This window comes from Prionailurus bengalensis, chromosome B1 (assembly GCF_016509475.1).
Source record: "Prionailurus bengalensis isolate Pbe53 chromosome B1, Fcat_Pben_1.1_paternal_pri, whole genome shotgun sequence".
NCBI lineage: Eukaryota > Metazoa > Chordata > Mammalia > Carnivora > Felidae > Prionailurus > Prionailurus bengalensis.
Window position 1 is genome coordinate 144,260,820 of NC_057344.1, and position 16,007 is coordinate 144,276,826.

Consider the following 16,007-nt stretch of genomic DNA (forward strand, 5'->3'; position numbering starts at 1 on the left):
GGCTCGGAGCCTGGAGCCTGTTTCCGATTCTGTGTCTCCCTCTCTCTCTGCCCCTCCCCCGTTCATGCTCTGTCTCTCTCTGTCCCAAAAATAAAATTAAAAAAAAAAAAAACGTTGAAAAAAAAAGGATTAAAGGTATATAAAAATTAAACTGCCTTCCTTGGTGTTTGGTGATCATGCAAAGGCCAGATAAGTGTACTGCTAGGGGAGATTGGACTGTACTGTTTGGAGATTGGACTAAGCCCAAATGATCTTTAAGACCCCTCCAACCTTGATAGTTTTGTGATTTCATACACAAGCCAAGTATAGCTTATTTGTAATGGAGTATATAAAGAGTGATGATCAAACCCAGTCCTTGCTTCTGTAAAGCAGCTTACATTTTAATTAGAGGAGCAACACACATTTCAAAAGCTCTTAAAAGTATTAGGATGAAGTCATAATAAGAAAATGTCATAGGACTGATTATGATCAATTGCTAAGTGAATGTTGGAATTGAATTTTTTTCAAACTTCTCTGTCTTATAAAGCACCAGTCACCCTCAAAGAAACAAGTGCCCTGATCTCAGGGTGAAAAAAAAGCCATATTTATATGTTTGTAGGCTATTATACTATCACTTATAATAAATGTCAAGGCCTGAACATTTTTAATAATTACTAAACTTCTTAAATAAACGTCCTAATGGGCAGATGATATGAATGAAAGTCCAGGTGCTACACTGAGATTTTAAGGTAAGAACTAAGGTGACTGAAGATTGCAATAGGATAAGGTTTTCCTTATAAAGTTTTTGAAGTTTTATTCCATAACAGACATTATGTCCAACAGGGCTAGGACAAGACAAAGCCAGTATTTGGTAAAATTGGATCATCTGCTTAGAGACAAAAGCTTTTATTCATATTATGAGAAACTGGTTTAGCACCTATGTAATCAGGGATATATATGGGAAATCTCTGTACCTTCCACTCAATTTTGCTGCGAACCTAAAACTGCTCTAAAAATTAAGGCTATTAAAAATTGGTCCACATTTGTATATGTTTTAAATTAATGGAGACAAATTTGATCATTAAATTGAGTCTGATTTATGAAACTCTGAACTCATGGTAATTTCCAGGTAAGGTCACCATCAATAAACTGGAAAGACCATACTTACCACCATTCAGTTAGTCAGAACTCTTGACATCTTCAGCTAAATGTTATATGTGGTTTGTCAGCGGGGTTAGGACAGGGAGGGGATGGGAGGGTTATATCAGTAACATTAACACTCGTTTGGCATGGACTCTAGACAAGCAAAGCTGGTATTCATTCAGCAACCAATGTGTATGGCAGGTTTAACTCTACATTGAGATAGACACCTCCAGCTTTATAACTTGATGATGGGGGTGCTGGATGGCTCAGTCGGTTAAGCATCCAACTCTTGGTTTCAGCTCAGGTCATGATCTCATGGTTCATGGGATCGAGCCCATGGGATCAAGCCCCATGGGGGGAGCTTGAGATTCTCTCTCTCTGCCCCTCCCCAGCTTGTGTTGTGTCTGTCTCTCTCAAAATAAATAAATAAACTTAAAAAAATAGCTTGATGATTGATGATTTTCTAGCCATGAATGTCCTCGTACTAAGACCACCTGCTCACCAGTGCAACTTCTGACTATCATTTGGTTTCCCCTTTTGAGATGCCTTTTGGGAACATCTGTAAGTTTTATTGTAGTATAAATATTCATCAGCAAATACTTGTATATCTGAAAATCTTTTATTTAAAAAAATTTTTTTAATGTTTATTTATTTGAGAGAGAGAGAGAGAGAGAGAGCGAGCAGGGGAGGGAGACACAGAATCCAAAGCAGGCTCCAGGCTCTGAGCTGTCAGCACAGAGCCGGATGTGGGGCTCGAACTCACAGACCACGAGATCATGACCTGAGCCGAAGTCAGACGCTTAATGGACTGAGCCCCCCAGGCACCCAATCTGAAAATCCTTTTAAAACGTATTCTCAAATACTGACTAACACAGTTTGAAAATATTGAATGTCTCTTTCCTCATCAGTAAAATGGGGGAGTAAATTAATTCATCTCTAAAGAATTCCTTACTTTTGGGGCGCCTGGGTGGCGCAGTCGGTTAAGCGTCTGACTTCAGCCAGGTCACGATCTCGCGGTCCGTGAGTTCGAGCCCCGCGTCAGGCTCTGGGCTGATGGCTCGGAGCCTGGAGCCTGTTTCCAATTCTGTGTCTCCCTCTCTCTCTGCCTCTCCCCCGTTCATGCTCTGTCTCTCTCTGTCCCAACAATAAATAAACGTTGAAAAAAAAAATTAAAAAAAAAAAAAGAATTCCTTACTTTTATTTTTTTTAACGTTTATTTACTTTTTAGAGAAAGAGAGGCAGAGTGTGAGCAGGGGAGGCACAGAGAGAAAGAGGGAGACACAGAATCTGAAGCAAGCTCCAGGCTCTGAGCTGTCAGCACAGAGCCCAAAGCAGGGCTCAAACTCAGGAACTGTGAGATCATGACCTGAGCTGAAATCTGGCACTCAACTGACTGAGCCATCCAGGCACGCCTAGAATTCCTTACTTTTAAAATTCTGTAGTTTTATAAAATTAGTTCAACCGTAAACAAAGTATTGGAATTATTTTGCCTGGATATAGTTGTAAATATTTAATGACTTCATACTACATTGTTAAAATTTTTTAAAAATGATTTAAAGATAAATGTGTATAGTGTGATTCTATGTGTGTATATTTTAATTTAAATATATATAAAAATAAGTATATACACATTTATAAATTAGATATAGCACTTTGTTGATTATTGATTGGTTACTACTGATTATCCCTGAGTACTAAGATTACAGGTGATTTTTGTTTTTCCTTCTTTTCCTCCAAAATTTCTATTTACCAGCTGAATTAATTTTATAATAGGAAATAACATACAACTCTAAAAATAAAAACCAGGGTGTTTGTTTTACAAATTGTTTTAATGCAGCACTCTTTGAAACCTAACACATTGAAGGAAGATCCAACGAGGGACCTGAAACAGCTTCTCCAAGAGTTGAGAAGTGTGATCAACGAGGAGCCAGCTGTGCCTCTGGGCAAGCCCGAAGAAGAAGGGAGAACACCATCCCTGGGAGCGTCCTATGTGGCTGTGTAAGACTGGGTGTGCTGCAGAGTGGGCGAGCTGCTGTCACCAGCGGTTTGCCATTAGTTGTCTACATGATACTCTGTGGGAGGTTGATGTTTAAACAACTTTGAAGAATATCTGACGTTACCAGGGGAAACAGTATGAAAGTGGAGAAGCTAAGCAAAAGTAAAACAACTTGATATCAAGAGTAAATAATGCCATTATTCTGCTCATAAGCTGTCAAAGCAAGGTGTTACCCAAAGTTACAGTCATATAATAATGTATAGTTCCCAACAGATTTCACATCTAAGATCGCTTTTTAAATCTTTCTTTAATTTTTATATTGAGGGAGAGAGAGCACGCATTTAAAAATACATGGAATCTGGAAATTGTTCTTTGTATAATTAACTGAGACTTATATTTATCTATACAGAGATGATAGAGGAAGAGATTGCATTTCTGAATCTCTCTCACTCGAGAGAGAGTGGGGAAGGGGCAGAGAGAGGAGACAGAGAATTCTAAGCAGGCTCTACACTGTCCATACGGAGCCCGATGAGGGGCGCAAACCCATGAACCGAACCCACGAACCATGAGATCATGACCTGAGTCAAAATCAAGAGTCAGGTGCTTAACCTACTGAGCCACCCAAGTACCCCTCACACCCATAATCTTATTTGATTATCACAACTGTTTGAGCTAAGACAGAGCAGGATTTATTTATCCCATTTTACAGATGAGATAAACATAAGTTTCAAAATTTTGACTTGCCTGCAGCTGCACAATTTCGATGGTGGAGCTAAACTAGAACCTTGAAAACTACATGACTCTCAAGGTATAATCTAATAGGAAAGTCCTTGGTTCTCATTTGACAGATGAGTAAATTTAGGCATAGACTGAGTTGCCTTCTCCTATAAAGCAAAGAAGCAAAGCCAAAAGTGAAAGTTAGACCCCCTGGCTCCCCACACCAATCAGTCCACAAAGATTACCATGATCTCCCTGATGAGATGATTTCATCACTTTAGCCATTAATTATGGGCTTGAACTATTTTGGACTATATTGAACATGAATATATTTGGTACCTGCCTTTAAAGAATGTATGTTAATTTGCTATAGTCTTACAAATAACCTTGTCACCAAAGCCTACACTCAGCCTAAAGCTTTTGGGAGTCCATGGAACAGAAAATATTTCTGAGTTGAACTCCAGGGACAGCCTTCTGCAAAATTTGCTTGGAGGCCTAAGATCTACTTTTACACTTTAAAGAAGAGTTAAATACATAGGAGCAGTTGATTATTCTAAAAATAGATGGAATCAGGAAATTGTTCTTTGTATAATTAACTGAAAGTTATATTTATCTGTACAGAGATGATAGAGTAAGAGATTGCATTACTGAATCAAGCCTGAGATCAGAGATATGCCAGAGGTAAGAAGAATCTGAGATTCTGAAACTAATTAATTGTCTGAGAATTTTTTATGTTTCCAGGTAATTTGGGAAGTCTGGACAGTTTACATGGGAATTTAGGGGCATTTGGGGTTCATTGAAGGAAAGCTGTTTACATTGTTTAACTGAAACTAAAGTGGATTTCAGTGCAATGTACTTTCTCAAAATCAATACGATTTTTTTTTGCTTATTTTAAATTTTGCTACTGTTTACCCATATTAAGATATTTATAGGTATGCCATACCAAAAATGGAAGATTTTTCTACATTTACACTCATTTACAATGGCTTACATAACTTTTGAGAGGAAGGTAGTCCAGAAGGAGATGCTAACAATCTCAGTACAGGATTATAAGAACCTCGCGGAAAGCAATCCTATTTTCCTCAGTAATTGAATAGCTGAATTTTTAAATGAAATCCTGAAAAGAGCATAAAGAAATTAAATCCATAACCCCTTAACAGAGACAACTTCTGAGAACTGACTTTAACCAAAAAGGAAAAAAGGCTAGTGTTAATTTGTTAATTCAGGTAAAACACAGAGGCCATTACCCGCAGGTTTTCATGAGCTCCTCACTGCCTGCTGATTAGGTACCTGGTTCCTTAGTCTGAGGTTGAAGGAGGTCCCTAACCTGTCACCAGCCCGGTTACTCCCGTAGTGTGCTCTAACCGAAACAGACTACTGGGTCCAAGAGGAGTTCACTCCTTTTCTTCTCCAAGCTTTTCTTCACACTGTTTCTCCACCTGGAAGAGCCATTAGCCCTAGTCTCACCTTTGAATCAGCGTTGGTGTAAAAGCAATGTTCAAACAATGTTGTTTTATCATTAAGTAAAAATAACACCGTGTAGTCTTTCATTTCTCCCATCCTTCTGCCAACAGAAGCAACAACTCATTAAGGGACTCCACCGAAGGTAGCAAATCCAGTGAAACTCTTAGCAGGTAAGAAATGACCTTAGCAATGCCTGAATGTCCTGATGTCCTCATTACTACTGTTTATTCATTAATTCAGCAGATTGTTAACTGTCCGTGAAGTGTCATACTCCACACTGGGTCCTTAGAATGTAACAGTGGGCAAGCCAGACAAACGAGGGCTTACAATGATAAGATCTGTTTATTGACTGACTGCATGGAAAAGAAAAACTTTTATCTTTTCTATTTTCACCACCTAAAAAAAAAAATAAGAGGAATCAGAGCCTTTTTTATATCCTCAGAATAAGAAAAAGAATTCTGTTCAAATTCAGTTAGGCAGAGGCTTATTCATTGCTGTATCTTCAGCGTCAGCCATATTGCCTGACACACAATAGCCTTTCAGTAAAGTTTTGTGTAATGAGTGAATTAAGGCAGTATTAAAAATATTTTCTTACTGTCCCTACTGCTTGATCAACAATGAACTTTTTAAATATATCTTTATCAAAACAAATTTTGATTTTCTTCTCACCTATGTATGTGACACTACGTAACACCTATTAACAATATTTTTATTTTTACATTTTTTATTTTTTATTTTACATATTTTTATTTTTACATTTTCTGGATGCCATAGATATTTCATTTAGTCTGTATAGCCTAATATTTTTTTAATGTTTACTTATTTTTGAGAGAGAGCATGAGCAGGGGAGGAGCAGAGAGAGAGGAAGACACAGAATCCGAAGCACAGTCTATCTAACCTGATCTTATATCCATATGTGGGTTAGAAATGAAGACTCACATTGTTTAAGCAGCTTGCCAGGGTCATACAGCTTGTAAACAGTGGAGCCAGATTTGAACTCAGGTCTAGCTGGCTCCTGAGCTCAGGTGTGTGACCACCTCCGTGTTCGGCCTCTGCGTACCTGCACTGAGCTCCTGGGAAAGGGCCCTGTCTGTGCTAGGCACAGGGCACAGAAGGGCTGCTCCCCTGAGATGCGTCAAGCTCTCCTATAGTTTTTCTATGACCAGAAAAGTCTATTTCCTTCAGCAATGATGTGTTCGTGAAGACACAGATTGGAGAGGAAAAGATGGGACCTAGCCCCTACCTGTGTTCGAATATTTAATAGAAGAAGAAGAGGTTTTCAGATATTTAATAGAAGTTCTGAAAAGCATGAAACATACTAGAAAATTAAAAATGCATTTGAATGCTCTATAGTGTACTTCAGCACACTGGCCATTTTGGAAACTCACAAACAAAGAATACCACAGTTGCTGTTTTACTACAACATTTCACTGTTACTGCAGCACCTTTGCTTGACTCGGCATCTTACAGCAATGTTTCTTCATTTAGAAACTTCTGCAACCTTTTAAGCTAAATCAATATGGTCCATATACCCAAAACAGAATAAAAAAATTAAAGAAACAAACAACTCTGGTGTGTGGATTTGTGCTCGAATTATTCTGAGAGCCACATTTCTCAGAAGTTTGCAGACAATTGACTTTTCTTATTTTGTTATATTATTATAACTTAATGAGCAACATTATGCCCTAAGGAAGGTTCCCAATAGAGGCTTCAAAACATCCAGCTCCTTTTTACACATCTCCCTGTGGATATTTCAGGAGATGAAACATAATGACCTGAAGATCACAGTGACCAAAATAAAACAAAGGCGGTCATTCCACAAAACCATTCCCCTCCAGCTCATCTTGTTTCTGTAAATGGCCCCCTGCTTTCCAGGGCACCTCTGCTTAACCCTAACTTTCTCTTTGATTCTTCTTTCTTCTTTGTCGCGTTTCTCTAGTCACCAAATCTTATTGATTTTGCCTCTAAAACAGTTCTCAAATCCATTTTCTTCTTTGTACATCCTCTGGAACGGCCTGTGTTAATCTCCTATGTCTGCTGTAACAAAATTAGTTGCTTAAAATGACACAAATTGATCTCTCTTACATTTCCAAGGAGGCCCGAAGTCCCAAATCAGTTCCACCAGGTGGAGTCAGGATGTTGGCAGGTCCACACTCCCTCCAGAAGCCCTTGGGGTTAATCCATTTCCTTACTTTTTTCCAGCTTCTCTAGAAGCTTTGTTCCTTGCACTCTGGCTTGTGGCTTCTCCCTTCATCTTCAGATAGCAGCAGAGCATAGCATCTTCAAACCTCTCTGCTGAGATTGCCACATCGTCTTCTCTCTTTCACATGAAATCCCCCCTGCCTCCTTTTTACAGACCTTTGGGACGGCAGTTAGCCCCCCTCCTAAGAAACCCAGAATAATCTCTCCATCTCAGGATCTTTGATTTCATCACATCACATCACATAAGGCAACACTCATAGCACATATTTTTGGCAGCCATTATACAGCCTGCCACACTGCTCTAGGCCTTTTTACCTTTCTTATAGACTATTGCAGTGGTCTTGACAGCATTGAGTGTGGGTATTTTTAAACTCCAGTCTCATAAACATTCCAGTCACTTCTATATATTAATTTCAAATTGATCTGCCTGAAGCACACCTCAGAGTATGACCTTCCCCAAGCCCCAGAACCTTCAAAGGCTCCCCCACTGCCTCCTGCAGCAAAAACACTCTTTGCCCTGATAATTAAGACTATCCATGGCTTCCCTTTCTAGAGCTTTTCTCCTAATAGAGCTATCCTCAAACTTTTTGGTCTCAGGACCCCTTTTCGTCACAAATATTGACGATTCCTGCGAACTTTTGTTTATTGCTATTCTAAGTATTGGAAAATAAGTTTTCATATTAGCATTTTAAAGATAGAAAACATTTTGATATACCTTTAGAAACAACAGTGTGTATCACACGTTCACCTAATAGCATTTTATTATGAAAAATAACTTTTTCAAACAAATTGTTGAGAAGGCATTCTTTTACAATTTAACATGTGACTTCACAGAAGATAGCTGATTCTCATATCTGCAGCGGCATTTAATCTGTTGTGGTATCAGATCTTGTGGATCCTCTGGGAAACTCCTCTGCTCATTTGCGAGAGACCGAGAGTTCAAAGCAGATGCTGATGTTAGTGTCATAATTAAGACAGTGTGGGCATCACACACCCCCTGCAAGGGAACCACTGCCATAGTATCCTCGTGCCGTCACCCAAACCACAGAGAACAGTGTGGTTTATTTCAACCTGTTGATTTAAGTAAGTCTAATAGTTTTGTAAAGTGATAACGACTATTGCTAAGAGAGGTTCCTTTTTTTTTGTCTTTTTTTTTTTCATTTTAAAATAAGTTATAAAGATTGTGCCTCTTAGAATCTATGAGAGAAATACTTTGGGTTTATAGCTATTATAAAAATGAATTTTCTAACCAATATTATGATATTTTCATTCTGCAAAATGTTCGTGGGCCCTGAACGATTAACAATAATGCAACCTGGGATCTCCCTGATATTTTTTGATTTCTGCAATTTAGGGTCATAACTGCCATCCTTAGCTTGTATTTTAGTCTGTCACTTTTGTGGGCATTAGCTTGCTTCTGTCCATAAACCTTAGTACTGTATTTGTGAATTGGAATGTCTGCATGACCATTCTTATGCTTCCAGAGAGCCGGTCACATTACATACAGGAGACCTAGAAGATCCATCTAGTTGTTTTACATTCCCATCTACAGGTGAGTGAAAAGTACACAAGACAGGCCTGCTTCAAACTCTGCAGTGGCTTCTCATTTCCATGCGAGTGGAAGCCAGGTGTGACAGCAGCCTGTAAGTCCGCATTAACTCTCTAGGCTTATTTCCTCCTACTCCCTCCCCTCATTCACTCTGTGTCATCTACCCTTGAATTGCTCCTTGAACATCCCAGGCAGCTTCTGTACTAAGGCCTTTACACCACTGTTCCTTACACATTGCTAACCCTTCACCTCCTTTAAAGGCTCTGCTCAGATGTCACTTACCCAATGAAACTACTCTCATGACCTTCCGCCAGAATTGTAACTCTCCCATACTCCCAATCACCCTTTTTTGTTTTTTTTTTAATTACACTTAGTATCTTTTAATATGTAACTTACTAATTTATGTTGTTCATAAAGGTGACTCTGTCGCCTCCTTTTAGACAAAAGCCGCACAAGGGCAAGTATCGTTTGGTTTCCTGATATACCCCAGGCACATAGCAGGTGTTCAATAAATACTTATTGAACGGATGAAAAGAAAAAGAGAAGAATTGAGACAGATGGTTCTTTTTATAATTTCCAAAGCCATAATGCTATCTGTTAAACAAGGGAGTCAAGGAAGAGATTGAAAGATAACAGAATCTGTTGAAAAGCAAAATGGCATAACAGACTAGAAATGGAAGAGAAAATAAAAACATTACAGGGGGAAGAAAGCCTTAGGAAAAACATAAATGGGATAGGCATGACTGAAATCACAGGGACTTGATGGACCTTCTGTGGGGAAATTACACAAAAAGAATTTTTAAAACTAAGACAAAAATAATTACAGAGAATATGTTATGGGGAGCCTGGGTGGCTCGTTGGTTGAGCATCCAACTTTGGCTCAGGTCATGATCTCAGAGCTCATGGGTTCAAGCCCCACATTGGGCTCTGTGCTGACAGCTCAGAGTCTGGGGCCTGCTTCAGATTCTGTCTTCGTCTGTCTCAGCCCCTCCCCTGCTTGCACACTGTCTCTCTCTCTTTCTTTCTCTCTCTCAAACATAAATAAACATTTAGAAAATTTTTAAAAAAGATTTGGAAGGTGTAATTGGTCTTCCTATAGAAGAGACTAAAATGAATAGGAAAGAATGAAGCTGTGAAAATGATGGTTATTCAACAAAGGCTTAGCTGTAAATCTGGACAGTAATATAATATTACAGAAATAATGTAAATAAGGAAAGTTGAGGTATGAGGTGAAAGAGATAAGAAAAAGATAAATCTCCGTATTTTCTTGTTTTTTATGGGAGATTGTCAGTATATATCTAAAAAAACAGTTTTAATAAAATAAATGCAAATTCTTAATTTTTGAATAATCTTCAACTTGTGAGAAACTTTTAAGAACTATATTTTGAAGAAAAGGACCATTTATTTGAAGTTAATGCTTTGAGCATTACTCAATTACAAATGCTTTGAGCTTTGAGGTTTACTTCACTTACATGTTTTACTGTTGTTTTAATAATTACCCAAGAGAATACAACATGTATTCTTACCTTGTTAGATTAATATAAATGAGGGCTTTACTTTTTTCTTGCATTGTGAGTACTTTAGAACATGTTAATTCCACTCACTATTCTTTCAAATTATATAACACTTGTTGTCACATGTATATTTTAATTATAAAGGTAAACATCACAATGGATAATTTGCGTTGTTTTATACAGTTAATGTCCATTTAGATATACCCATGTGTTTATACTTTACTTTCTCTCTGGTGTCATTTTACTCTCAATGCCTTTGATTTTTCCTTTAAGGTAAGTCTGCTGGTGATATATTCTCTCAGTTTCTGTTTTTCTGCAGTTGTCTTTATTTCATCATCATTTTTTTTTAAATTTTTTTTTCAACGTTTATTTTTATTTTTGGGACAGAAAGAGACAGAGCATGAACGGGGGAGGGGCAGAGAGAGGGAGACACAGAATCGGAAACAGGCTCCAGGCTCTGAGCCATCAGCCCAGAGCCTGACGCAAGGCTCCAACTCACGGACCGCGAGATGGTGACCTGGCTGAAGTCGGATGCTTAACCGACTGCGCCACCCAGGCGCCCCATATTTCATCATCATTTTTGAAGAATATTTTTGTTGAGTTTCGAATTTTAGGACATTTTTCTTTCACTTTGAAAATATTCCATGGTTTTCTGGTTCCCATTGTTTCTATGAGAAGTCAGCTCTGAATTTAATTGTTGCGCATTTAAATGTAATCTTTTTTGCCCTTTTGGCAACTTTAGGATTGTTTTTGTCTTTGATTTGTTTTTTGAGGTTTTTGGGGTGTTTTTCTTTTTCTTTTTTAGCAGTTGTTATTGATACGTTCAGGTGTGGTTTTCTTTATGTAAGAAGTACCTGTTTAGGGTTTGGAATAATGCTGCTTAAATCTGTGGTTGTCTGTGCCTCCACTATCCAGATCTTGTGGGTCTATACCTATTACTTGTATATATGATTTTTTCTCTTGGTTTTCTGCCACATCATTTTGTCTCCTTCTATGCCTGTTTGTTATTATTCTATGAAAGACATCTGTGAAAAATTGTTCAAATGGTTGGAGGCAAAGAATGAGGTTACCTTCCTCCAGATAGCATTCATGCTTGCTTCTGGTAGACAACTAAGAACACCACAATCCCAGATCAATTTAATCCAATCGGGAATTAAGATAATTTGAAGCTAGATCTCAAGATCCCCAAGGGCAGGTCTTCTTGTTCCTGTTCATCCTTATTTCTAAGACAGCCCTTTGCAGTTCTAACCCAAAGCCTTGGGTATTTATCGGAACATCCCCTTACCCCCATCATTGGGAATATTTTCTCATGAAAGTTTGACTTTTTGAGAAGTGCAGTATACTATTTTTAACTAATTCTGTCCTTTTGCTTCTGTTCTTGCAAAATTTTAGCAAGTCCATCTGTGAAAAATTCAGCTTCTCGTTCATTCCATTCTTCTCCTAAGAAGTCTCCAGTTCACTCACTCCTAACTAGTTCAGTTGAAGATTCAGTAGGTTCCACATCACCGTATAGATCCACGAAACCCGTTCTTTCACCTGATTCTGTTAAAGGTAAGAATGATCTGATGTCATTGATGAGCTTAATTGGTTTCCTCCTCTGGTGAATTGAAAGTTCTTTTCCATAATCAGAATTAATAAGATCTTATATGGTGTTCTTATATGCAAAGTCTAACTGATGCTGTGTAACTTAAGTGAGTCTTATTTAAATAAAACAGCTATCGCATGCATGCACACACTCTCTTCTTAATAAATATGCATAGATATTGTATGTGAATATTTTCTCTATTACTCTGACATGAATAATGAACTTCCCCCCCCCCTGCATTTTATTATAAGATTTTGGTCTTTTTTTTTTTTTAATGTTGTGACTTTTCTTTCTTATTTACATTCTCTCAAATCATGACTCTCTTCAGTCTCTGCCTTTGTAAGTGCAAGTATTTATCATACAAATTTGTCAGATGTCCTCATTTCTTAAATGTTAAGTTCACTTGTTATTTGCTAAAACAGATAAGGAAAATGGTTTTATTTAGATTAAGCACATGATAAATAAGTGGACATTATGTGTGTGTGTGTGTGTGTGTGTGTGTGTGTATACTGACTTGAACTTGAAATGTTTTTACCATATATTGACAGCAATGCAAACAACCTCATGCTCTCTGGCATCAGTCCCTTTGATAAGGGATAAACTAGGCAAATTGTTGCATCACTGTTAAGTCAGCCCTCAGCCTTTAGAAATTCTATGCCTCATACATTTCTACATCTCCCCAAAATCTGCAAACCACAACATAATCACAGATTTTAGTACATTTTACCATCTTTTTTCTGTATTTTGTCCTCCATCCTCTCTTACATTTCTGAGTTATTCCTTGGTGTCTTTAAAAATACTAAATACTAAATAAAAATACTTTTTAAAAAGGGCAAATTCTTGAGCTATTAGAGCTGTGACTACTCTAGAAGTAGAACAGTACTTCTGGTCACCTCATTATTAATTTGTGATTACATAATAGCATGGAATTTCCTTTTTTTTTTCTATTGTCAGATCCTAATCAAACATCATGTATTTTATATTATCCATGTGAAAAATATCTCTCTGAGGAAGTGGTTTTCATCCTCTTGAACTAAAGTAATTCTTAGATGATTGCCTCTAATACTAATGTCTGTTACTGAAAAGAGTGGTTTTTTTTTTGATAGGAAAATGAGCCACCAAAAAATATTTTCAAGATTATAAGCAAGTCAGGGACTAAGATCAAAGTTAGAATTTCAGGGTTGCCAATCAACTATCTTTTAGAGATCAGCAAAACGTAGCATACTTAGCAGAGGTTAGCTTACTGGCTTCCAACCCCTCTTCACTTGCTCCTCCCACATGTATTCCAGGCTCACTGTGGCCATGTCAGGATCCAGACTCACTCTCCCACCATGTAAAACTGTCCTCATTCAGGTGACAGCCACTAAAATGGGCACTTGGTCTCACACACATTCAAAACTGTTGCCAGTGTCGGTATTAAGTCTTGCTCTTCCAAATCCTAAATTAACGTATCTACACAGGTTTGGTATGAAAAGCTGTCATTTAGAATGAATGTATCATTAAATTTAAAGTATTCCTCTCGCTCATCCCATTTAATGCTATGTAGTTAAATAATAATAAGCCAGATTGTTTTGAAACAAATTCAAATAAGCTAGTGTTGGAATATTTAGATAAAACACTTTTTAATTTGTATAGTGTTTTAAAGTTTCCATTATTTTAAAAGAAAGGTTGTTTAACTTGTAATTGGAAGATTTCTAAAAAGAAATACTGAATAGACTTTTAATATCACATCTAAGCAATTTTCTAATAGCTTCACAGTCTCAGCCAATAGAAACAACAGGAAAAACATGTCGGAAGCTTCAGAACAGACTGGAAAGCTTGCAAACTCTGGTAGAAGATTTACAGATGAAGAACCAAGGTACAGTGTACATTTCAGAGAGATCTTCCTTGCTCAAAAGAGTACTCACCTTCCCTTCAGGTTAAGCCTGTTGTCTATAGACCCGCGGAAGAGGATATTGAATAAGCAATTCAGAAACATCAAGTCAAAACGTGAAGGTCTTAACCATGACTAACCCCCAGATTAATTGTGTGACCTCGGGCATGTCACTTTAGCCCTGCTCTACTCCGTCATCTAATAGGGATGGTAATACTGCTGACCAACCCTCCGTAGGACACATTTTGAGCAGTTTTTCACACGACACTTTCCCACACATTATCCCTGTTAGGTCTGCACATAAGCATTTGTATGACGGTAGCCAGGATAAGATTGTAGTTGATAGCTGGAAGACAAAATAACCATATTTCACCTTACACGGAATTTAAATTAGCATAGGCTAGAAGAGACTATGCCACCCAGTGAATCACTAACTAAAAAGATAAACTACTTTCAAATGCACTAAAGCTGTTTGAATGAGAAACTGTCATACTCTGCAGATGGTAGGTAAATTTGGGGGCATAAGTTCTAAGTGGTTGTTCCTGTGGATGTGGGAAGCCCATCATGTTTTATGCTTTTCTGGTATAAATTCACGAATCCAGGAGTCTGTCAGAGAGAAATAATTTTGGAGTATACTTGTTAATTCTTAGCCCATCTTTCTATCTCTAGAGAATATAAGCTGCTAGATGAAGGATAGTAAATATTTTTCTAAGAACAATTCCTTATAAAGAAAATTTAACCTTATCAATAATAATAGTTGCTATTAATATTCCTTGAACACTTACCAGCTGTGTGGCAGGCCCCGTATTCAGTGTTTGATTATTTATGTTTTCTTCATGTGAGCCTCACAATACTGGGAGGTGGGTACTGATATCAGGTCATTTGAAAATGAGGAAACTGATGATCAGATTACAATCAGTAAATCGTTAAGTCACACAACGAGTAGTATATCTGGGACTTGATCTCTGCAATTGCTGCTTCCAAAGTCCACGTTTTTCAACATGCTGAGGCTATGCCAAATTGTTATTAAGGCAAGTTCCAGATCCTTTCTGTTAATCCCAGATCCTTGTGTATGTAAACATTAAGAAAACATTTGATTTTAAGTTTGTCGTGATATTTTTAAAGGATGCGTTATCTTATTGGCCCCATTTTTATTCACACTTTGACTTATATTTCTGAATATATATCTGAGTAATGCTACCATGTAATAATCCAAATGGGAGACATGTTGTATTTGTTTAAAAAATAAAAAGACCTTTTTATTTGATGCATTGCCTGGATGGAGTGTCTCTTGGAAGTTATGAAACAATATTTTGGGAGCATTTATCAAAACTTAAAGTGTATATATGCTTTGACCCAGAAATTCTACCTCTAGCAATTTATTCAAGAAAAAATTGTACAAGCACACAAAAGTCTGTTTATAAAAGTATTTCCTATACTTTTATAAACAGACTTTTGTGTGCCACCAATGCCACCATAAATCGCTATTACAATACCATTGACTATATTTCCTGTGCTGTACCTTTCATCCCCATGACTCATTCATTCCATAATTGAAAACCTGAGAAATCAACTTGTAAGAATTTTATTTACTAACATGTTGGTACATCCATATAATGGAATACTATACAGTCATAACAAAACATGAGCTGAACTGGAAAAATGTTGACATTTTTTAAGTGAATAAAGCAAGCTACAGAACAATCTATACTACATATTTCCACTTGTGCAAAGAAGGAAAGTGTGTGCACGTGCATGCATGTACACGAAGATATTTACCAAACTGCTTTCGGTGACGACTTCTGAGGGGAGTTCAGCAGGTTGAGGGAGCAGAGACGAATACCTTCACCTTCATCTCTCTTTGCACCCTTCTGAGGTGTTCAAATTATTTACAATTAGTATGTATTATTTCTATAAGTATGCTCACTTAAAACAACTGCAAGAGTAAAGATTTACCCTTAGCTCTGTCCGTAACATCAGTCTTT

The 16,007-nt window shown here is 37.5% G+C and overlaps 1 protein-coding gene across 6 annotated transcripts in view; it reads left to right on the plus strand.

Annotated features, from left to right (window-relative positions):
* CCDC158 (coiled-coil domain containing 158) overlaps positions 1 to 16,007 on the plus strand; it is a 116,280-nt gene that overhangs the window by 99,910 nt on the left and 363 nt on the right. For 5 of the 6 annotated variants that reach the window (XM_043572431.1, XM_043572429.1, XM_043572426.1 and 2 more), the window contains 6 exons: positions 2,960 to 3,120; positions 4,457 to 4,516; positions 5,410 to 5,469; positions 8,986 to 9,053; positions 11,957 to 12,115; positions 13,908 to 14,007. In XM_043572431.1, the coding sequence (XP_043428366.1) occupies positions 2,960 to 3,120; positions 4,457 to 4,516; positions 5,410 to 5,469; positions 8,986 to 9,053; positions 11,957 to 12,115; positions 13,908 to 14,007 (608 nt within the window). Of the gene's footprint in view, positions 1 to 2,959; positions 3,121 to 4,456; positions 4,517 to 5,409; positions 5,470 to 8,985; positions 9,054 to 11,956; positions 12,116 to 13,899; positions 14,008 to 16,007 lie in introns of all 6 variants that reach the window. The other variant, XM_043572430.1, reaches the window with a different exon arrangement.